We start from the raw sequence: 21,549 nt of genomic DNA, 5'->3' as shown, positions 1-21,549 counted from the left end.
TGCAAACATTGTTGACAAACACATCGATCCATGTACTCAAAGTATATGGCTGTATTTTTACCAACAAAAGTGCATACATTCATCATCAGCACACCAAAAGAATACCAAAAATTCCAACAAGAGACGACCGACTGGCCCGCGACTTAGCTCGCCTCTCGGGCAAGGGCAGCCAGATCGTTGCTGCTGCTGACTCGACTGATCGGTCCGCGGCGACGCTGGAAAAAGTCGGCAATCAAGAATGCCATATCTAGGCTCTGCTCATAGTTGAGACGCGGATCACAGAAGCTCTGATAATTGCGCGACAAGTCCTCTTCGACCAGATTCACGGAACCGCCAGTGCATTCGGTGACTGTGTCTCCAGTGAGCTCGAAATGCACGCCGTTGAGTTGGCGTCCGTGTTGCTGGTGAATTTCGAACGCCAAGCTGAGTTCCTGTTGATTTTGTTTTTTTGGATTTTCGGAGTAGCGAAAAGGGTCAGAAATGTGGCGAAAAGGGTCAGAGGAAAGGTTTTCCAGCAAAAACCTCGAACTTACCTTCAGAATCTTGTCGAAATTGCGCGTTTTCAGGCCAGAAGCAGTGGACTCGGTATTGCCGTGCATCGGGTCGCAAATCCAGGCAACTTTGATGCCAGCGGCTTGCACGGCTGCAATGTGAGCTGGTAGCGACGATTGGATCTAAAAGAAGGGCAGAACAGGCAAAAAGCAAATGGATGGGTGAGTTTTTTTCACACTCAAGCCAAACAAATAATTAAAAAAAAAAAAAACACCGAACTCATACCTTGTCGCAGCCATAGCGGGTAATCAAGGACACCTTGCCGGGAATCTCGCATGGGTTGAGGGTGCGGATCAGCTCAACAAGCTCGTTGGGTTGGGTCGACGGGCCGACTTTGACACCAATCGGGTTGGAGATGCCTCGGAAGTACTCGACATGGCCGTGGTCGAGTTGGCGCGTGCGGTCACCAATCCACAGGAAATGCGTGCCCACATTGTAAAACTGGTTGTTGACAGGAATGGTCAGGGCGGACTCGTAGTCGAGCAGCAGACCCTCGTGCGACACGAACAGATCAACGGTTTCGAGCCCGTGCGATTCTGCAGCGCCGATGGTCTTGGTAAAGTGCAGCGCATCAAGCATGCGGCCGACCATGTCCTCGTACATGCGACGCGTCGATTCGAGTCGAACATGCTCCAGAGTCCAGTTGTCGGGGTGACGCAAATCAGCAAAGCCACCTGTTTGTTTAAAAAAAAAAAAAGAATCAAGGATGATGAAGATGACAATGTGAGGATTTTTTTTTCGTTTGTTTGTTTGTTTGGTTTGCAGGGAAAGTGGCAGAAATGTCGTACCGCTGACGAGGGCGCGAACATAGTTCAGAGTGGCGGCACTGTGGAAGTACGCCCTGGATGGAGTTAAAGGCGAGAGACAAGTTAGATGCAAGGAGGAAACACCCATCTATGACAATGGTGAGGTGCGCTTACTGCACAAGTCGATCCGGGTTTGCCTCACGCTCGCTCAACTCGAAGCCATTCACATTGTCGCCTCTGTGTTGCAAGTGTAGTTAGGCATTTTCGTTCGGTCAATTGAAAACAACTTGAAAGGAGCAAACGTCACTGCGTATTGTTCTGCAGCTGGTTACCGGAACGAAGGGACTGTTTTGCCATCCACCACTTCCGTCGGACTCGATCGAGGCTTGCCGTACTGGTCATTGACAAGAGGAACGCAGCGTTACACATGAATCAAAAAAAAAAAATAAAAAAATAAAACAATACTGGATCCTTCCAACCATATCTGCATCAAGCATCTTCCTGCTCCTCACCTGGCCAGCGATACGAGCAATGCGCACGATCGGCGTTCTGGCACCCCACGTCAGGACGAGCGACATTTGCAGCAGAATCTTGAGCTTGTTTTCGATCTGCGTTTGGTTGCAGTACTGGAAGAGCTCTGCACAATCTCCGCCCTGCATGACAAAGCAGTTTCCTTCCGCTGCATCAGCGAGTGACTTGCGAAGTCGGTCAATCTGTTCCCTCAAAGCAAAGTCGCGACAAAAAGTGAGATGCATTGGCATCCGCAACACAGCTCACGATTTATATGCTCCATCTCAAGTTTGAATGATTTGGAATTTGCTTGAATATAACTGTCTGACTGTCAGTATGGAGGTAGTAGTAGCAGCATGGTTGCTGGAGAGTGGTCGATGACCTCATCGCCCCGCCCCGCAATCTGCTCCCCAGTGACCACAATCATCGCCCATGATCCAACCCGTCGAGATCTTCGACAACGGTGGAACGTGTTCGAAAATGCTGCATGCATGTGTGAGTGTGTACCTCGCCCCAGTGGACCAGCGGGGGCAGCGAGCGCAGGCGACCGAGCGCCGTGTCCACCTGGCTGGGATCGGAGTAAGTCGGCTGCTGCTTGACGGGCATGCTCTTCCACGACGCGGGCGTCCAGCCATCCGGAACACGCTGCTGCTGTTGCTGCTGATCTGCTTGTTGCTGCTGCTGGTGCTGCCGATGCGAGTGACGGTTGGGTTGCAGCGCGCGATGACCCGCGAGTTCGTACACGGATGGTGTCGCCTCCGCCCGACCCAAGCTACTGATGATGCTGCTGCTACTGCTGCTGCTGCTGCTGCCGTTTGTCGGTTCGTTGTTGCTGCTGTCGTCGCCTTGCATGCGGATTCGCTTGGTAGATGCGTCGGATGCGCTGCCAGTGAGCGGATCGCCTTCCCGCTTTGCTCCAGACGCCATTTTTAGGAGTGAGAAGAGTGAGCTGAATGGATTGCTGTAGGATTTCAGCTCTTAGTCCTCGAATCCATTCAACCTGCGATTCTACCTTCGATGATGCGGATTGACTCTCAACCGGATCTCCCTGCTCATCGGTGCTTGTCAAACCCGCAAACCCGCCAACCCCCCCAGAAGTAGCAAAGCAATCTAGTTTCATCCAACCACTCACTTCACTCACTCTTTTCTTTTTCGTTTTTCCGAGTTGACTGCAATGGAAGGCGCTGCGGGACCGACTGCAGACCAGCTGTTCAAGATCATTGTGATTGGCGACTATGCCGTTGGTAACGCCTCCACGCCTCACTCCCTTTTGCGACTCGCTCACTCTCCCCCTTGACACATGGCCATCGTCAGTGCATCCGCGGCGAGGGACAGAGCGGCTGCATCCAGTCAGAGGGGTCGTCGGCGGGGGAGGGACAGGGCAAAACGTCTTCTTTTTTGCTCCTTCTTCTCCCTTCCGCTTCAACGCTTCAACGGGGGGGGGGGGACCGATACCTGCCATCTCGTGATGATGCTTTCAAGTGTTCGCGGATCGCAATGGCTTTGCAGTTTGGGGAAGTGGTGGTGGTGTTGAGGGGGCTGCCACAGTCACTCAAGCTGACCATCTGACAAAAAATCAAAGTCAGCTGGTTTTTTTTTTTCTTTTATTTTATTTTTATTCTTTTATTCTTTTATTCTTTTATTCTTTTGAGGATGAGATTGGCTGTGATATCAAAATCACGATGGTGAAGATTGATCACGATGAGGATGATCAAAGCTAAGAGGGAGAAAGTTAAGAGAGAGAGAGAGAGGGAAGGTTTGGCTGGAGAGAGAGAGGGATGGGTCAAGGCACTGAGGCGCGTTTTTGGTATTGGGTTTGGATGACCGTCAGTCGCTCCACCTCATCGCAAAGGTCGACGTTGGAAGGGGGCCGGGGGTTGGATTGCAATGCTTCTGGTTGTGAAACGATTGCTCACACATGTTGCTTTTTGGGGGGTTTTGCTTTGGTGATTGTGTGGCTTTGACAGGCAAGGTAAACAAGCTCAGAATCGTCATCATCATTGCCGCGTGTCGCTGCTTCGACTCGCCATCGTATCATGATGGCATTGGCACAATCCATGCAGAGAGATTTGCAATGAATGCATCGTTGCTCTGTGGGGGGGGGGAAATGAACACTGAGGGTCTGTTCTCATTTTAATCTCAACCTGTTGCCAGACATCGCTCATCCGCCGCTACTCGGAAGGGTTTTTCACACCAAACTACAAGCTCACCATTGGCGCCGACTTTGCAACCAAGGTCTTGGAATGGGAGTCTGGTGCAAAGATCACGCTCCAGCTTTGGTGAGGGTTGTTGTTTTTTTGGTTTTTTTTTTGTTGTTTTTGTTTTGTCTCTTTCCACTTTCTGCAAATGGTTTGAGAGGCGCGATTCTTGTTCCTTTTGCCTTGGCATCTGGTGTCAGAATCATGTGCCAGTGATAGGATGGACACCGATGAAAGAAGGGGGGGGGGCATTTGTTGTTCTTCCTGACTGACTTTGGGTTCGTTTTTTTCCGTGCTTGCAGGGACATTGCTGGCCACGAACGTTTCGGACACATGACTCACGTCTATTACAAGTGCGCCACGTGTAGCATTGATGTTTGTGTGAATGGCAGAGGGAAGGAAGCTGGCTGTTTGAGACGGCTTTATTCACTTTTGTTTGTTGTTTGTTTGTTTGTTGTCTATTCGTTCCACTCTGCTCCTTTAGATACGCGATCGCTGCCGTCATTGTTTTTGATATGACACGGTATGGTTTACCAGCTCGACACTCTGATTGTTTTGTTGCCAACGATTGAACTGTACTCACTTTGTTCTGTTTTACAATTTGGGATTGCAGACCGGCCACATTCGACTCTGTGATAAAAGTATGTCCAAAGTCCTCAAATGGTTTGATCGATTTTTCGAATGCGATAGCATCGGGTCCCTCGCTCTTCTCGAAACAAGCACCGAGAATTCTGGACGAGAGATGATTTCCACTCACTTACGTTCACTTTGCAACAGTGGCTCAATGATGTCAACAACAAAGTGATGTTGCCCGATGGAAAGCCAGTTCCTGTGATGCTTCTTGCCAACAAGGTGCGTATATTCTGGATGGAAGGCGAAATGTCCGTCCTAGAGTCTGGAAACTGATGCTGATCCCAACCCGCAACCATCAACAACAGGCTGACATGTCAGACAAATCCGTGTACAAGCAAAAACTGGATGATTTCTGCAAAGAGCATGGACTGATTGGCTGGTAAGGTGCCATTTGGACGCGTAATCCGACTGATGAGCTTTCTTGTCCTCATTTTGTTCTTGCTCTCGCTTGTTTCACTGCTCCAGGTTTGCTACTTCGGCAAAGAACAATGCGAATATTGGTAAGTTGTCGCTATCACATGTTTGCTTGTTTGACTTTACTTGTATTTTGACTCGACTTTGTTTGCTTTTTGTTTTTCCAATTTGCAGATCAAGCAATGAACTTTTTGGTCGGCTCCGTCATCCAAATTTCCAAACGAGCGCCGGCAGAACTGGTCAAGTCACCAATCGAAGAGTTTGTGCGGTTATCAGGCAATGACATTCCGACTCGAGAACAACGACAAGCGAACAATGCCAACGACCCGATGAAGCAACTTGGCCAATGCTGCTCATAACCGGCGTTATCTCTCGCTCGCTCTGTCATGTACTCTCTCGATGACTGTCTTATTTTTAAACATGATTGTATTGTTGCTGGTCCAGTGGCCTGCCTTTTGTTTTGTTTTTTCATTGCTTTTCTGTTTGATTGTTTCGTTCCTTTTCCTCCAATACACTTTTGAATTTGCGCTCATTGCATCTTGACGACATCTCTCGTCGAGTCACTCTCATTCAAGTCATCGTTTTCACAGATGCTCAGGATGACAGTTCATTTCTTTTTTTCTTTTTTTCTTTTTTTCTTTTTTTTCCCCCCCCCCCAGAAAACAAGACCGCAATGCAGCTGTCGCAGTTGCTCGCCGTCACAGTCGCCCTGGTAAGCTTGAACTGATAGTCGTCGTGTTGTGACCATTAGAGTCGACGCCCCTCCATCTCAAAGGAGGCAGAGGACCCATGAGGTGTTTGAGGTGGGGCTCTTTGTTGCTCTCAACTCTTTGGTCTCTTTCCGTCCCCCCGCCTCCGCTAGGTCGGGATAGGGCTCACCATCCCAATCCTCTATGGCATCGTCGACCACATCGTGACGCACCCGGACGACCCGCTGAACAACCTGCGCGACTTCTGGGACCGAATGTTCTGGGCAATGAGCGCCGTCATCCTTTTGTCGACCCTTCTCGGGCTCTGCTCCCGAGTCATGCTCGCGGCGGTGAGTTTGGGGTTTTGTCGTGAACCTTGAAGCAGCGCCAAATTATTGGTTTGATGGCCATTGAGGGGCCCCCGTTGATGTGCCTTATGATGTGGGTTTCTGAGCCACTTTGGTTTGCTTTTGTTCTGTTGTGTTCTGTTGTTTTTGCTTAGACGGTCGTGACTGGCGTCGTTGCGTGCTCTGGTCCAATCTACCAGTTTATTGTGTGCCTCATTGCCGATGACACGACGTTGATTGGACGCGTGTGTGTCGCGTGCACCTCGGGCGAGGCCGATTGGGAGAATGCTCAAAACCAGTGGTACTGCACGAAAGGATGGGTCTATTGTCTGTACGCCGGGTCGATCATGGTCGTTCTTTCTCAGGTGAGACGAGGGGTGCAACAGAAAGTTACTTTTCGAAGTGTGGTAGTTCGGTTAGGTGCGAGAAAGTCGTTTTCTGACCGCTGCTTGTGTGTAATGTATGTTTTTGATGGGCGCTGGATAGGTGGCCCTCGTAGTCCTGTCATGCATGCCGTATGTCGCGCCGGAAGCGCATCGGCGCGCCCGCGCCCATCTGGCAATGCGGCGCTTGCAAAACTCGGAGGAGACGACCGCCATCCCGGAATTCGACAACGACCCTCTCCTCGCACAGCCGTCACTACCAGAACAAGAACAGCAACAGCAACATCATTACGGCTATCATCGAGAACAACGACTGGGTGCCAGTGGCGCGGCTGGATCAGAGTGGCAGCCGCCATCGCAAAACTATGGCTACGTCGCAGGGCGATGGGATCATGACGATGCACCTCCAGCATACGAGTACGCCGTGTCCCGAGACCAAGTTCCGTTGATGCGATTCGAACCCCTGCCACCGACCAATCGAAGGAAAGATGATGTCACTCTCGATTCCGACCCGGAGGTGCTTGACGAGCTGCTCCAACAGCTGGCCCAAACCGCAGCCGCCAGCAACGCCTCGGCCGAATACGATGCGCATGTTTTCAACAGTCCGAGTGGCGGTGCATTTACTGGAGCTCTCCCAAATCAGCCACGCTAAAGATTTGGGGTCGTTTTGTTTTCTGTGATGCGCCTGGCTTTGCGTTTTCGTTTTCCCACGCACTCGATGGGCCAAACACAATTGCCGCTAATGCGTGTGACCAAATTGTGCTCGTGTGGTAGTTTGCTTTTTTCGGTTTTGTTGATACGTTTGTTAGATTGTATTTTGCATGTTTTTCACGCTTGAGAAGTCGATTGAACAGTAAATGGTTGATTTTCGCCCCATTGTTTTGTGCATGATGATTTCGAACATGGATGGAGATTTCGAGAGCTGAAAGCCAGCGTGGTGACAGGCCAGCAACAACAACAACAACCCCAAAGAAAATCAGATCGAGTCGCAGAAACTGTCGGGAAAAAACGACCATCAACTTCCTTGCCGCCCAATGACGGAATGTTCGAGTGTGTTGTGTCGCACATCTCCTTCGCGACAAGGGCTCGTCTCTGCAAATTGTGCCGTCATCCGCGCTCCTGACTCTGACGGTGGGGTGTGTGAGTGCACCATTTTTGGCTTTTGTGTTCTTTCGTTGTGGCTTACCGCACGCCCTCTCGTAAAAGCCATGCTGCTGCCGACCTGCTTTGTTTCCTTGCGTTTGTTGTATGTTGTTTCCTTGCATTACATTCATGTTGTTCGTTGCTGTGGTCGTTTCTGATTTTTTTTCTTTTTTTTCTTTTGGAGGAGATACGAAAAAGGAAAAAAAGAGCGGCAGTTCTTTTTTTTTTTTTTTTTTCCCTTTGACTTCTATTTGATCCGACTTTTGGTGAGTTTGTCACTGTTGCTGTTTTGTGCTACGGAAGCATGGATGAGTACTACAAGCGCAGGTCGACATGCCAACTTTTGGGTGGTGGGGGTGGTGGAGAATGGGAGTACGCGCGGTTGTGCGGCATCGATTGTCCATTGCCAAGAGCAACCTCCGCGCGTCGCACTTTGGCCGAAAGCGCCGTGTCAACGAAACCCCAGCGCCATCCTGCGCTTCCACATCGCAGGTCTCGTTGAGTAGCTTGTTTTTGATCATTTTCAGTGCGCCTTCGATCTCGCGAGAATTGGGACGAGAAAACGCTTGTTGCCATCAACCTCAAAAAAAAAAACCGACGTTCGCATTTTCAAATGTTGAGCAATGCAAAAGCGCGACTTTGGACGCAGCAGCAAGCAGTGGTGGCGGCCCAGAAGAGAGAAAGGACGGACAGACGGACACTGCGAAAAGCGACAGTGAGTTGCCCACATTTGAGAGATTGCCTTGGACTCGCAGCTGCAAAGCGTCAGCGAAACTCGCATTGCTTTTGATATCCACTATTTTTTCAATTTCAACCTGCTTTGTTTTTTTTTTTAGCATCACGAACTGTTCTGAGTCCTGTCGTCACCCTCCACCTCCTCTCCTCTCCTCTCCTCTCAGAGCGCGCTTTGCTGGTGCAGCGAACGAGCTCGAGAGAGTGAAGCGAGAGTGTGGAAGGGGGCAGATCACGAGGGACGACGGCACATGGATGCTGTGGGTTTGACATTCCTCATGCATTCTGCCGACTCCAAAGGAAGGGGGAAGAGACATGACCCATCCCGCTTGCATCATAAACCCCCATCTCATACCCTCAACAGCGATCAACCATTTGACTGTCTGTTGGTTGCTCGTCGCCAGATCCACAATGGTTTTTTTTTTTTTTTTTAGGCTCAGTATTCGATGTATGGGCTTTTTTTTTTTTTTTTTTTTTTGAAAGCCCCCGAGAGTGAGAGAGAGAAAGCACTGGGGCGTCGCCTTTGGCCGTCCTGCAGTCGAGTAGTATGGAATGAAAGATACACTGTGAACAACGGAGAACACCAGCTGATTTGCAACTGTGAAACGGCTCTTGGAGCTTCTTTGTAACGGTATTGCTCACACTGCTTGCTTCCCTCGCTCTCTCCCGCTCCTCCCCCTCGCGCTTTTTCTGTCATGTTGCACAAAACAGCACAGGTCTCGTCTCTCATCTCAACTCTCTCATCTCTTCAAGTCAGATTATTTGACCAAGCAAGAGCAAGCTAGCCGCGTTTGGATCTAAGCAGGGAGAGCCGATTAGTCATCATTTTGCCGCCGTCGCCACGCCAACCGACCGAAAACCGCTTCCAGACCTTGTTTCGGGCTTCTTCTTCTACTTCTTCCTGTTCTGTTGCGCTGCACTCTTCTATTTCCATTGGATTCTCTGTTCGCACACAAGCGAGAGACCAACCCGAGTGCGAGGGCACGACAACAACCAACCCATTGAAAGGGAAACAACTGTGTGTCATAGTTTGAACAAGTACCGCTGTCTCGTCCACCACCGTCGTCGCACCACCACCACCAGCAGCAGCGTCGTCCTCAGTGGGTAGCAACCGAGTACAAGACACCAACTTGACATCTTGGCTCCTTGAAACGAACAACGGCAGCACAAAAGCACGACGCTGCTATCAACAGATCTACCACCACAAAAACCGCATCCCTCAGTCATTCAGCCATGGTGGCCGCAAACGCAACGCCATACCTGCGCGTGATTGGCGACGTGCTCGTCAACATTCGCGCTGCACAGACCGACCAGGAGCACCTGCTGCAGGCAGCCGTTGCGTACCAGTCGGCCCTGGACGGGCTCAGCAAATCTGGCGCGGCGTTCGCTGAGGCCGTTCAGATGGTGAGCCGTCGGGCGCAGACCTCGCAAAGCGGCAACCTGCGCGAGCTCGCCGCTGGCCTGTCCGAGTATGCCGACGCGATGCGAGGGGCCGAGCAACTCCGCTTGCGACTCGCTTCCTCCATCCTGAGCGACTTTATCCAGCCCGTTGCCGTCTCGATCGAAACATACCAAAAGAACGTGACGCGCATGGAGCGCACATTCGAAAAGCAGTCCGAGCAGCTCGAGGGCGAAATTGACAAGGCCGTCAAGGCCTCCAAGCGCATGACGCAAGAGCTGCAGAAGGGCAAGCAAAAGAACGGAGCGGCGCTCCGCTCGGCCATTGACAAGGTGACGGAAAAGAAGCGAGACTTTGAAAGCTACCTGAGCACAGCCATTCGAGGGTTTTTGGAAGAGGAAGGGCGCCAGTACACCGACCTTGTGGCGCAGCTCAGCACCTTTACTCTGCATGACGGAGCGTGCGCGCGCAAGCGCCTCACTTTTGAAGGAATCATGCAGCGATGTGTGATGATTTCCCGCAACCCGTTCGACAACCTCAGCATTCACGGCACGCTCGCGAACGAGATGGCGCGCCACGGAATTGTCATGCCGGCGCTTTCCTCGCAGCCATACCAGCCGCCGCGTGTCAGCGGCAGCGCTGTCGCATCGTCCCCGACCCCCATGTCTCTGCCCCCGCCACGAGCGTCGATTGCAGCCACCGGCATCGGCATGGGCATGCGCCATTCTGCCAGCGCCAGCCATGCGGCCGCGTCCTCACCCACACCCCAACTAGCCCGCTTTGTCTCTGCCAACCAGTCGTCTCCCATTGCTGCACCTCCCAAACCACCGTCGCCAACATCCTCAACCACCCTGCTCGCCTCCAATACCACCACGGCCCCGACGCTCCGCACTTCGCCGTCGCAGCCCATCTCTGTCCCGCGCATGATGCACAAGTCTGGCTCTTCGTCCGAATTGCAAAATCAGACGCCTTCCGAAAAGGCCGCCGCTCGGGCCGACGCGGAAGAGCGTGCAACAGCCGACTCGGAAGAGGCGGAAGGCGGTGACGCGATGGGTGCGACGCGTGCCTTCAAGCAAAGCCCGACGGGTCTCAACCGAAGTCGCTCTGTGGATCACACCAACATGAAGAGTAATCGCTACAGCATTGCCGGCACGGGTGCGCTCTCCATCTCTGGCTCGAAGGATGCGCTCAAGATGACCGAAAACCACGCCCTCGAATCCGTCGAGCAACTCACGAAAATTCGGCAAGAGGAGAAGGCTCACGCGCGCGCCGCTCTCTTATCCACAAGCCAAGAACTTTTGCACCAACTCCAGCAGCAGCAGCATTTGCAAGAACTCCAGCAGCAGCAGCATTTGCAAGAACTCCAGCAGCAGCAACAGCAACAACAAGAGCAGGCGCAACAACAGGCTGACGATGATCTCAATCGACCACTGGTCTTTTTGCAGGCTCGGTCGCCAGTCGCTGAGACAGACTCGTTGCGGCCACTTTCCCCCACGGTGCATGTGGCGAAATACGGCTCTGTAGAGCGGCTCGCTGGTCCGCAGCACACCCAAAGCACGACCGTCGTTTCGCAGGCACTGCATGTGGACATGGGAGTCAAGATGCCTACCGCCACGTATGTCTCTGGCGTGCGACATGGCGAAGCGAGCGGTGCCATCGCGAGTCCTGTGCAAATCGGATCGTTCAAACTGGAGGTCGAGAGCGAGCTCGCGCGGATTTCCAGCGTGCGCTCCGGATCCCCCGAATCCAGCAAGCAGCCAGCGCCTGCCGCCGCCGCTGCCAAGACGAGCTACCTTTCGTTGCCAAAGTCGTCCACCTTCATCCGGCCGGCGCGCAGCATGGACACACTGACTGCTCTCCGCCGGCAGGCCGAAGGCGATAACAGCTCTGAAAGCGACTCGAGTGCCTCGGCGAGCACTTCGGCCAGTCGCGAGGACGTTCAACCACGTGCCCTCACCGACGGCTCGCGATCGCCGAACGAGGATGCTTCTGGCGAGCAGACCCAGCTCTCGCGCAACTCCATGTTCCGAGCCAAGACCTTGCGGCGCAACAACACCACCAAGGGTCGCCTCGTTTCCGGCCCAGTCGTCGCCAACGATCCGTCCGAGACGTCTGCTCCTGCTCGTGTTGCCGAGTCTGAGCCGTCCACCCCGAACGAAGCGCGCGCGCCTCGGCCAGCGCCCGTCTTCTCGTGGCGCCAAGAGTCGAACATTTTCAACTTGCAAGCGGCAGCAGCAGCAGCAGCAGCTGCAGCAGACTCGTCGCGTGCGTTGGACGACGATCCTGCTTCAGCGAATGCCCGCGCCGCCGAGGCAGCGACACAAGCCCATCTGAGTCGCAAGCGCAGCAAAAAGGACAAGAAGAAGCTCGCTGCGGATGGAGACGCGAACGGATCTGACGAGTCTGCCAAGACCAAGATTTTCGCCTTGCTTGCTCGTCGACGCAAGAGTGTTGTCTAAGCCCTGATGTTTTGTTTTGTTTGTTTCGTTAGTGATTATTGGATTGCTGCTTTTGTTAGTGCTGTGACTTGCGTATTATTTCTCGAGTCTTGTTCTTGTGTTTATTGCCAATGTAGCATTTTTTTACCCTTTGATCGCATGTGTTGACTTTTTTGCTTCAGTCAATCTTCCATTCTCTTTCATTTTCAGTCTTTTATTTTTCCTTCTATTTTTTCATTGGCCTCGATCATGTTGCGGTGCGTCTGTGCGCTCGATTTGTGTCAACAACTCACCACCAACTCCCCTCGGCTCCCAATCACGCATTCATTCTCCCGAAAAGCAAAATGACAACATCAACCAAAAGTCATCAGGAAGAGCAAAGAAGACAGAGAGAGAGAGCGAGAGAGCTTTACCATAGTCGCAGTTTGAACTGCGCCGTACCACGAAAAAAAAAAAAAAAAAAACGCAAATGGCTGGCACACAAAGCGAAACAAATCGATGTTGAAACGCCGACGCTTGATTCCAATTTCGCAGATTTTGCCGCTTTTCCATCTTCCATCTCTCGTTCTCGCTGTCCTTCCATCGCTCTCACTCCCTCGGCGTCTCCCGTTGAGTTCGCCATGGCTGTGTTCAATGCTTGTTGTTCGGACTGAGTCGCGGTTTTGTGGAACTGATGACTGCTGGTTGATTTTTGGGATTCTACCTCCGACAACAAAATTTCTGACAGTTGCCTGTAATTTTTTTTTTTTTTTTTTTTTTTTTTTTTTTTTTTGGTTTGTTCGGTTGATTTCATCCAAAATTCGAAATCGTTCGTTTGACCGCTCTTCGTGGGGCCTTTTGAGCGATTGGTTTGGTTGGAATTAAACACTGAGTGAGATGTGAGAAGAGAAGCAGGGAGGAAGAAGCCGGGGGAAGCGGGGAGGTAGGTGGATTGGTAGGAGGGAACGAGCGACGTGCTCCCCCGCTCTCACGTTGTCTGAAACCACAACTGTGGAGCATTTTTTTCAAAGGGCAATCTGGGTGGCGACTCATCATCCCACCGACACCAGCAGCCACTCTGTTCTGTTGTTGATCACTGTTGTGTTGTGATTCAGTGTTGCTCGAGCTCGATGGAGTGTGTGGGGTGTGGGTGTGTGTCATGATGATGGCGATGTTGATGGGGCGGGGCGTTGAGCGACTGTGGAAACGCGACGTCGAGTGGCTGAAACCCCAGGCAAATCCAGCCTGCTCCTTTCCGGTGAAAGTGTTCGTCATTGTCATCCCAGTGTTTTTCCAATTGAGCACATGCGATTTCCGCTCTGCCAGAATGAGTCAGCGAGCGAGACATCTGCTTTTTGCGCTTCTCTTTTTCTTTTTTTCGAATTTTTGTATTTTTGTTTTTATCGATTTTCGGGTGCTTTTTTTGCATGTGATGTTGTGTTTTGAAAACGCGAGCGTTCTTTCTTTTCGATTCCAACACTCGAACTCGTTTTGTTTTCGAATGGCAAAATGCTCGACATCAGAGTCAGTCAGTCAGTCAGTCAGTCAGTCTCTGAAGTTGTTCGTTGAGCTGTCTGAAGTAACACGACGCCGAGAGTGGAAATCAACAATCAAAAATTAAACAGCCGACGTTTGGCGGGAAAAAACAAAAACAGAGTCAATGTTTGGCGGTAACAGTTGCCCAAAAAAAAAAAAAAAAAAAAAGCACAGTATCGACAATATTAATAGCTCGGAATCAGCTTGCCTCCTATCAGCATGACATAAGGGCAAAAACAGGGGGGAGGCGGAAAAGGGGAAAAAAGCACATGCAAGATTCCTGCAGCCACCAAAATACCAAAAAAACCCATTCATGGTCAAACTCCCTGCACTCACCTTCCTATTGCATGTCTATCTTGCCATCTCAGAGCTGTCTTTTCGACGTGCTCGACCGCACGAGGTCTGCCGTCGTCAATGCTACTAAAACGACGAGGTTACAAAACGTACCAACCGCCAAGTCGCGCCTCCACTCTGGCGCAGCAACAACAACAGCCGAGTCCAGGCAACAATGCATTCACGCGCTTCCCCGCTGCTCAAGGCCTGTATCAGCCAGAGCTCGAGAAGGACAGCTGTGGCGTGGGCATGATTGTCAACATTAAGGGCAACCCTTCGCACGACATTGTCAAGCACGGACGCGAGGTGCTGGTCAACATGACCCACCGAGGTGCCGTCGGTGCAGAGGAGAACAGCGGAGACGGCGCTGGCATTCTCGCCTCCATCCCGCACAAGCTGTACGCCCGCGCGCTCGAGGTGCAAGGTGTGACGCTGCCGCCGCTCGGCCAGTACGCAACTGGCATGGTCTTTCTAAGCGCCAATCCCGACGTGCGCCAAGCCACCAAGCGCGCGCTTGAGGAGCGAGCTGCCTCCAGCGGGCTGGCTGTTCTGGCATGGCGCGACATTGCCACCGACAATAGCAGTCTGGGCAGTGTGGCCAAGTCCGCCGAGCCGGGCATCTCGCAGCTGTTTGTGGTGCCGAACGAGGCTCCCAACATTCCAGTTGCTGAAGCCACGCTCCGAAGGCGCGCTTTTCGCTTTATGCGCGAAGCCCGCAAAGGACTCGCTGCCTCGGCACCGCTGTACTTTTGCAGCCTCAACACGCGCACCATCGTGTACAAGGGCCAGCTCACACCCGAGCAGCTCTTCCCCTACTTTCCTGAGGACCTGAGCGACCCCCTCTTCTCCTCGCATGTCGTCATTGTCCATAGTCGCTTTAGCACCAACACCTTCCCCAGCTGGGAACGAGCGCAGCCCCTGCGCTATATTGGTCACAACGGCGAGATTAACACGCTCAAAGGCAACTCGGTAGGCCATTTGATCACACAGAGTGGGTCGATCTTTGTTTCCGGTTCTCACCGTGATTTGCTGTTTGTTTTGTTATGTTTTGTATTGGTTGTTTGTTTGTTTTCTTTGCTGTATCGTCACTAGAACTGGATGCGCGCGAGGGAAGGCGTCATGTCGAGCCCCCACTTCGCCGCGTTGGACTCGCTCTACCCCGTGATTGAGCCAAACGGCTCGGACTCGCAGGCACTCGACAACTCGCTCGAGTTTCTGCTCAACTGCTCCGACCGCTCGCTGCCGGAGACCATGATGATGCTCGTGCCCGAGGCTTGGGAAAACATGCACTCCAGCGCGAATGGCATCACCACTTCCGGAAGCACTGCGGCGCGGCGTCACTTTTACGAGTGGGCGTCGCATGTCAGCGAGCCTTGGGATGGCCCTGCCTTGTTCACTTTCACGGACGGACGCTTTGCTGGAGCGACGCTGGACCGCAACGGGCTTCGCCCCAGCCGCTTCCTGGTGACCAAGGACGATCTGTTGGTCATGGCCAGTGAGATTGGCGTTGTGGAAGGCATCCCCAGCAACAGCATTATTGTAGGTTTTGTGATTTGGATTTTTTGCGAAAACGGGGGAAAAACAAAAAACAAAAAAAAGCTGTGTGTGCGTGGAACCCTTTGTTGTTGTTTTTTCTGGTCGCTGACTCGCTGTGTATCGCACTGTTTTGTTTTGCCATCATTGCGCTCCGCAGAAAAAGGGCCGCTTGGAACCTGGTCGAATGCTTCTGGTCGACACCCTCGAAGGAAAGATTGTCAACGATCACGAACTCAAGGAGAAGGTGGCCACGTCGCGACCCTATGGCAAATGGATTAAGGGCGCGGTGCGGTTGCTCCCGTTGGTCGAGAAGGCCGAGCAGCTGCGTTCGCAGTCGGAGCATGACAACTTTTCGGGAGCCTGGGCCTCGTTGCCTGGCTCCACTGCCTTCAAGGGCGAAACTGCCAGCTCGTCGAAACTGGTGCGACCCTCGCAGGCTGTTCGCTCAATTCTGCTCCCGCTCTTTGGCTACACACAAGAGACCGTGTCGATGCTTTTGGCGCCGATGGGTGAGCACGGCAAGGAGGCGCTCGGCTCGATGGGCAACGATGCCCCGCTCGCCGTCCTCTCGCGCTTCCCCAAGCTGCCCTCCGAGTACTTTAAGCAGCTTTTCGCCCAGGTGACCAACCCTCCCATCGATCCCATTCGCGAGGCGGTTGTCATGTCTCTGCGCTGCGCTGTCGGCCCTTCTGGCAACATTCTCGAAACGAGCGCGCAGCAATGCCACCGTCTGGTGCTCGACTCGCCCATTCTCACCGACGCACAGCTCGATGCCATCAAGCATGTCGAACAGCTGGATCCTTCAACCGGCTTTGCCACTCGGGTTTTCCCTCTCGAGTACGCCTTGTCGTCGTCGTCGTCGTCGTCGTCGTCGCGGCGACACTCAATCAAAGCACCAGCTCGAGCGTGCCATTCATCGCTTGTGCGAGGACGTCAGCGCTGCAGTGGAGGAAGGCTACTCCTTCATTGTGCTGAGCGACCGAGGCTTTGTCGCCAAAACGGAGGCGGCCTTGTCTGCAAACCCCGCATCGGCTCATTCGTCGCGCTTTGAACAAGCGGCTCCCATCAGCGCGCTGCTTGCCGTGGGTGCTGTTCACCAGCACCTGCTGCGCTCGAGACAACGATTGAAGGTTGCTCTGATCGTGGAGACTGCCGAGGCGCGCGAAGTCCATCACCATTGCCTCATGGTCGGCTTTGGCGCCGATGCCGTCTGTCCGTACCTGGCTCTGGATGTCATTCGCAGCCTGTCGCACAAGCACACCATCCGTCCCGATGTCCATGGGCGCGCCAACAGCACCCACGTATCACAATCGGACTACAACTACATCAAGTCCGTCAATGCCGGCATGCTCAAGGTCATGGCCAAGATGGGCATCTCCACGCTTCAAAGCTTCAAGGGTGCCCAAATCTTTGAGGCGATTGGTCTCGGACAGTCCGTGATTGACTTGTGCTTTACGGGAACGACCTCGGCCGTCGGCGGCATTGGTTTTGCCGAGATTGCCTATGACACGGAAGAGCGACACAGGCTTGCCCAAGTACTGCTGCAACAGCATCGTGAGCAACAGTCGGTCGTCCAAGGCCTGCCAACAGAACTGCCCTATCTGTCGTCGTCGCTGTCTTCGCATTCGCTGCAAGGGCTGTCGTTCAAGGCACCGACAACGAGCGCGGCCGCAGTTCGGCTTTTCAGCACAACAGCGGCCCGTGCGCGTGCCAACCAGCACCACTTGCACTTACTTGCGAGCACCAAGGCAGCCGGAGCCGCAACGCTCACTCAGGACGCCCCAGCGGCCGCCGACGAGTTGGCGACCAGCGTGGGCCAGCAGCCTCTGCATCAAACACCTCACAGCGTGAAGGATCGCCATCCTGTTGTCCCCGTCACGGCAGGTAGCCTGCTCTCTGCATCCTTGGCCAATCGCGGTGACTATCACTGGCGAGCCAACGGAGAAGCGCACATCAACGATCCCGAGAGCATTGCCTTCCTGCAGGACGCTGCCCGCCGGAACAACACCGACGCGTTTGCCCGGTACACTGAGTATGCAAACGCGGCAGTTCGCGGCTGCACACTGCGTGGAGTGATTGATATTGTCGGAGTCGACACACCAGCGTCGTCAGAGTCGTCCGGGTCGGCAGCCGTTCCGCTTGAGGAGGTTGAGTCGGCGGCTTCCATTTTGACACGGTTTTGCACTGGCGCCATGAGCTATGGCTCCATTTCCGAGGAAGCACACACCACTCTGGCCATTGCCATGAACCGCATTGGTGGCAAGAGCAACACTGGCGAAGGCGGCGAAGACCGCAAGCGCTACGCCTCTGATCCTTCCGCTGCTGCGTCGTCTGCTTCGTCCAGCACACCGCAGGCAGACTCGATGCGCTCTGCCATCAAACAGATTGCCTCTGGGCGATTTGGCGTAACCATCGACTACCTGTACAACTCGGACGAAATCCAAATCAAGATGGCCCAAGGCGCCAAACCGGGCGAAGGCGGCGAGCTTCCTGGCCACAAGGTCACGGGCAACATTGCGGCCACGCGTCACTCAACCCCTGGAGTCGGTCTGATTAGCCCGCCGCCGCACCATGACATTTACTCGATTGAGGACTTGTCGCAGCTCATTTCCGACATGAAGTGCGCCAATCCCAAGGCTCGCATCAGCGTCAAACTTGTTTCGGAAACGGGAGTGGGCATCGTCGCCTCGGGTGTGGCCAAGGGCAAGGCCGACCACATTCTCGTGTCGGGTCACGATGGCGGCACTGGTGCCAGCACTTGGACGGGCGTGAAAAGCGCCGGCCTGCCTTGGGAGCTCGGCCTGGCAGAGACGCACCAGACGCTCGTTCTCAACGGCCTTCGCGGCCGCGTTGTCTTGCAGACGGATGGCCAACTTCGCACCGCCCGCGACGTTGTCGTGGCAGCATTGCTGGGTGCGGAAGAGTTTGGCTTTGCCACCGTGCCCTTGATCGCGTTGGGTTGCACCATGATGCGCAAGTGCCATCTCAACACGTGCCCTGTTGGTATTGCCACGCAGGACCCCGTCCTGCGCGCCAAGTTTGCTGGCAAGCCGGAGCACGTCGTCAACTTTTTCTTCATGCTCGCAGAGGACATTCGCGGCATCATGTCCAAGCTGGGTGTCCGCAAGTTTGACGAGCTGGTCGGTCGGTCGGATTGGTTGGCACAGCGTGCCGCGGATCCACTGCAGCCAGAGCAGTTTGCTGCCAAGTTGCAGTCGATCGACCTGAAGGGCTTGCTCACACCGGCATTCACTCTGCGTCCAAACGTGCCCACCCGCTTCACGACGCCACAGCAGCATGATGCGCTCGAGGCGACAAAACTCGAAAACCGGCTGCTGAGCGAAAACGAGGCGCTGAAGCAGCTCTTGACGGGCCCTGCTGCGCCTTCGGTCGGCACGGCTCTCACGGTCGAAACGACCATCAAGAACATTGATCGCACGTTTGGCACGCTGCTTAGCTACCACGCAACTGCAAAGTTTGGAGCTGCCGGCCTGCCATCGAACGACGCGCTGGTGCTGCAACTCCACGGCTCGGCCGGTCAAAGCCTGGCTGCCTTCCTCGCGCCGGGCATTACCGTCAAGCTTTTTGGAGATTCGAACGATTACGTGGGCAAGGGTCTCTCTGGAGGCATTGTTGTTGTGCGACCCCCGTTGGACATGCCTGCCGAGTTTAAGAGCGACGAGAATGTGATTGTGGGCAATGTTTGCCTCTACGGCGCCACCTCTGGACGCGCCTTCTTTGCTGGCGTTGCGGCAGAGCGATTTGCCGTTCGAAACTCTGGCGCGCTCGCCGTTTGCGAGGGCGTTGGCGATCACGGCTGCGAGTACATGACTGGCGGTCGAGTGGTCATTCTTGGCCAGACTGGCATCAACTTTGCCGCTGGCATGTCGGGTGGCATTGCCTACGTGCTCGACCGCGACAATGAGTTTTCTTCCCACCGTTGCAACCGCGAAATGGTTCTTTTGGAGCGTGTCGCTGCCGGCTCGAGCGACGAGACTGAGCTTTTGGAACTGATCCGTGAGCATGTTACGCGCACCGATTCGGCAGTGGCGAAAGCCATTCTGAGCGATTGGGAGTCCATCCGCCCCAAGTTTGTCAAAGTCTTCCCCCACGATTACAAGCGAGTGCTCGAACAGCAGAAGCAGCAGAAGCAGCAGCAACAGCAGCAACAGCTTCAGCAACCGGCTGCGAGCAAACAGGCGCCCGCTTTTGATGCCGCCCCTCGTCGCTTCTTCTCGATGGCGGCCGCTCGTCGCAGCGGGGCCAACTCGACCATCAAACCAACCAGCTCCTCGTTCACCTCTGCCAAGCCGCTTGACAAGCTGCGTGGCTTTGTGACGGTTGAACGCGAGGAAGTTGGATATCGCAATGAAGCCGACCGCGTTCACGACTGGGAGGAAGTGCTCCATCCGACCCATGTCGAAGGCAAAACCACGGCATCCGAGCGTGCCCAGACGAAGGCCGCGGCGACTCCCGTCGTGGTGGCCACCGCTTCGTCGGATGAACACCTGGCAAAGCAGACTTCGCGATGCATGGACTGTGGCGTGCCGTTCTGCCAGTCCAAGTCACACGGCTGCCCGATTGGCAACCTGATTCCCCAGTTCAACGAGCTCGTTTTTCAGGGCAACTGGCGCGAGGCTTACCTGCAACTGTCGACCACCAACAACTTTCCAGAGTTCACGGGCCGTGCTTGCCCTGCGCCCTGCGAGGGTGCCTGCGTTGTGGGCATCATTGACAAGCCGGTGACTATCAAGAATGTCGAGAACGCCATCATTGACCATGCTTTCGAGCAAGGCTGGGTGCAGCCGATCATTCCGATGCACCGCACCGGCAAACGTGTTGCTGTCGTGGGCAGTGGGCCCGCAGGGCTGGCTGCCGCCGATCAGCTCAACCGGGCTGGCCATTCCGTCACAGTGTACGAGCGTTCCGATCGGTTTGGCGGCTTGCTCATGTACGGCATCCCGAACATGAAACTCGACAAGCGCGCAGTCCAGCGTCGCATCGAGCTCCTTCGTGCCAGCGGCGTTGTGTTTGTGCCCAATACTGCTGTCGGAACCTCCCAAGCCGTGGACGATTTGGCCAAGGAATTTGATGCAGTCTTGCTGTGCACGGGCTCCACCGTCCCTCGCGATTTGCCCGTCCCTGGCCGCAATGGCCGAGGTGTGCACTTTGCCATGGACTACTTGGAGCCGTCGACGCGCGCACTTCTCGGAGACTTTGAGAGCTCGGGCCACAAGGTGCCTGCCGAATACGATGCCCACGGAAAGAACGTTGTGGTGATTGGTGGCGGTGACACTGGCGCGGATTGCATTGCCACAGCAATTCGCCAAGGCGCGCGCAGTGTCGTCCAATTTGAGATCAACCTCCAGCCGTCCAAGGATGGGCGCGCAGCCGCCAACCCTTGGCCGCAGTACCCCAAGGTGTTCAAGGTGGATTATGCTCACGGCGAGGCGGCTGCCGTCTTCCAGAAAGATCCCCGTGAGTACGTTGTGCTCAGCACGGCATTTGCCGTCGACCCTTCGAGCAAGCGCGTCACGGGCGTTCACACCAACCGCCTGGCTTGGGATGTGCCAGCCCACACCCACGAGTCGATTGCCGGGTCGGAGCACACCTTCCCTGCTGATCTCGTGTTGCTCGCGATGGGGTACCAGGGACCCGAGTCGGAGTTTGCCGTCGCCGCGGGCGTGCAGCTCAACTCGCGAGGGAACTTTGCCACGGCGCTGCCGCAACCCGGTCTTGGCATCGACGTGTCCTACCGCACCCATGCCAACAAGATTTATGCTGCTGGAGATTGCCGTCGCGGCCAGTCCCTCATTGTCTGGGCCATCAACGAAGGCCGCATGGCTGCTCGGGAGATTGATCTGGACCTGATGGGCCGAACTTTGCTTCCGGTGACTGGTGGTGTGACCCTGGCATCCACTTCGCAGCTTGCTCCCCAGCGAATTGCTGCTCGTGGCTAGATGGGCACGATCTTGTTGCTG

The 21,549-nt window shown here is 54.4% G+C and overlaps 5 protein-coding genes across 5 annotated transcripts; 4 read left to right on the top strand and 1 right to left on the bottom strand.

Annotated features, from left to right (window-relative positions):
• Positions 1-33: 33 nt before the first annotated feature.
• On the bottom strand, positions 34-2,742 carry CAOG_02905 (phospho-2-dehydro-3-deoxyheptonate aldolase). Its single transcript, XM_004363687.2, has 8 exons — positions 2,316-2,742; positions 1,811-2,011; positions 1,631-1,692; positions 1,473-1,535; positions 1,341-1,393; positions 778-1,226; positions 534-674; positions 34-431 (listed from the first exon to the last, which is right to left on the bottom strand). Exons 1-8 carry the CDS (start codon positions 2,733-2,735, stop codon positions 144-146), a joined length of 1,677 nt encoding a protein of 558 aa, XP_004363744.2. The 5' UTR covers positions 2,736-2,742; the 3' UTR covers positions 34-143.
• Positions 2,743-2,962: 220 nt separating this feature from the next.
• CAOG_02904 (hypothetical protein) lies at positions 2,963-5,585 on the top strand. Its single transcript, XM_004363686.2, has 10 exons — positions 2,963-3,052; positions 3,776-3,780; positions 3,963-4,087; positions 4,309-4,359; positions 4,491-4,529; positions 4,620-4,647; positions 4,784-4,858; positions 4,945-5,018; positions 5,105-5,139; positions 5,228-5,585. Exons 1-10 carry the CDS (start codon positions 2,983-2,985, stop codon positions 5,410-5,412), a joined length of 687 nt encoding a protein of 228 aa, XP_004363743.2. The 5' UTR covers positions 2,963-2,982; the 3' UTR covers positions 5,413-5,585.
• An 80-nt stretch (positions 5,586-5,665) lies between these two features.
• Positions 5,666-7,348, top strand: CAOG_02903 (hypothetical protein). Its single transcript, XM_004363685.2, has 4 exons — positions 5,666-5,765; positions 5,916-6,092; positions 6,245-6,454; positions 6,576-7,348. The coding sequence occupies exons 1-4, from the start codon at positions 5,727-5,729 to the stop codon at positions 7,122-7,124; spliced, it is 975 nt and encodes a 324-aa protein (XP_004363742.1). The 5' UTR covers positions 5,666-5,726; the 3' UTR covers positions 7,125-7,348.
• A 506-nt stretch (positions 7,349-7,854) lies between these two features.
• CAOG_02902 (hypothetical protein) lies at positions 7,855-12,334 on the top strand. The gene is made up of 2 exons (XM_004363684.2): positions 7,855-7,881; positions 9,059-12,334. Exon 2 carries the CDS (start codon positions 9,581-9,583, stop codon positions 12,203-12,205), a length of 2,625 nt encoding a protein of 874 aa, XP_004363741.1. The 5' UTR covers positions 7,855-7,881; positions 9,059-9,580; the 3' UTR covers positions 12,206-12,334.
• Positions 12,335-14,113: 1,779 nt separating this feature from the next.
• On the top strand, positions 14,114-21,528 carry CAOG_02901 (glutamate synthase Glt1; the record flags this gene model as incomplete). Its single annotated transcript, XM_004363683.2, has 4 exons — positions 14,114-15,001; positions 15,125-15,571; positions 15,726-16,438; positions 16,506-21,528. 4 exons carry the CDS (start codon positions 14,114-14,116, stop codon positions 21,526-21,528), a joined length of 7,071 nt encoding a protein of 2,356 aa, XP_004363740.2.
• Positions 21,529-21,549: the final 21 nt, after the last annotated feature.

Source organism: Capsaspora owczarzaki (genome assembly GCF_000151315.2).
Source record: "Capsaspora owczarzaki ATCC 30864 unplaced genomic scaffold supercont2.4, whole genome shotgun sequence".
Lineage (NCBI taxonomy): Eukaryota > Filasterea > Ministeriida > Capsasporidae > Capsaspora > Capsaspora owczarzaki.
Note: the sequence above shows the minus strand (reverse complement) of the source record. Positions and strands in the feature narration are given on the sequence as shown.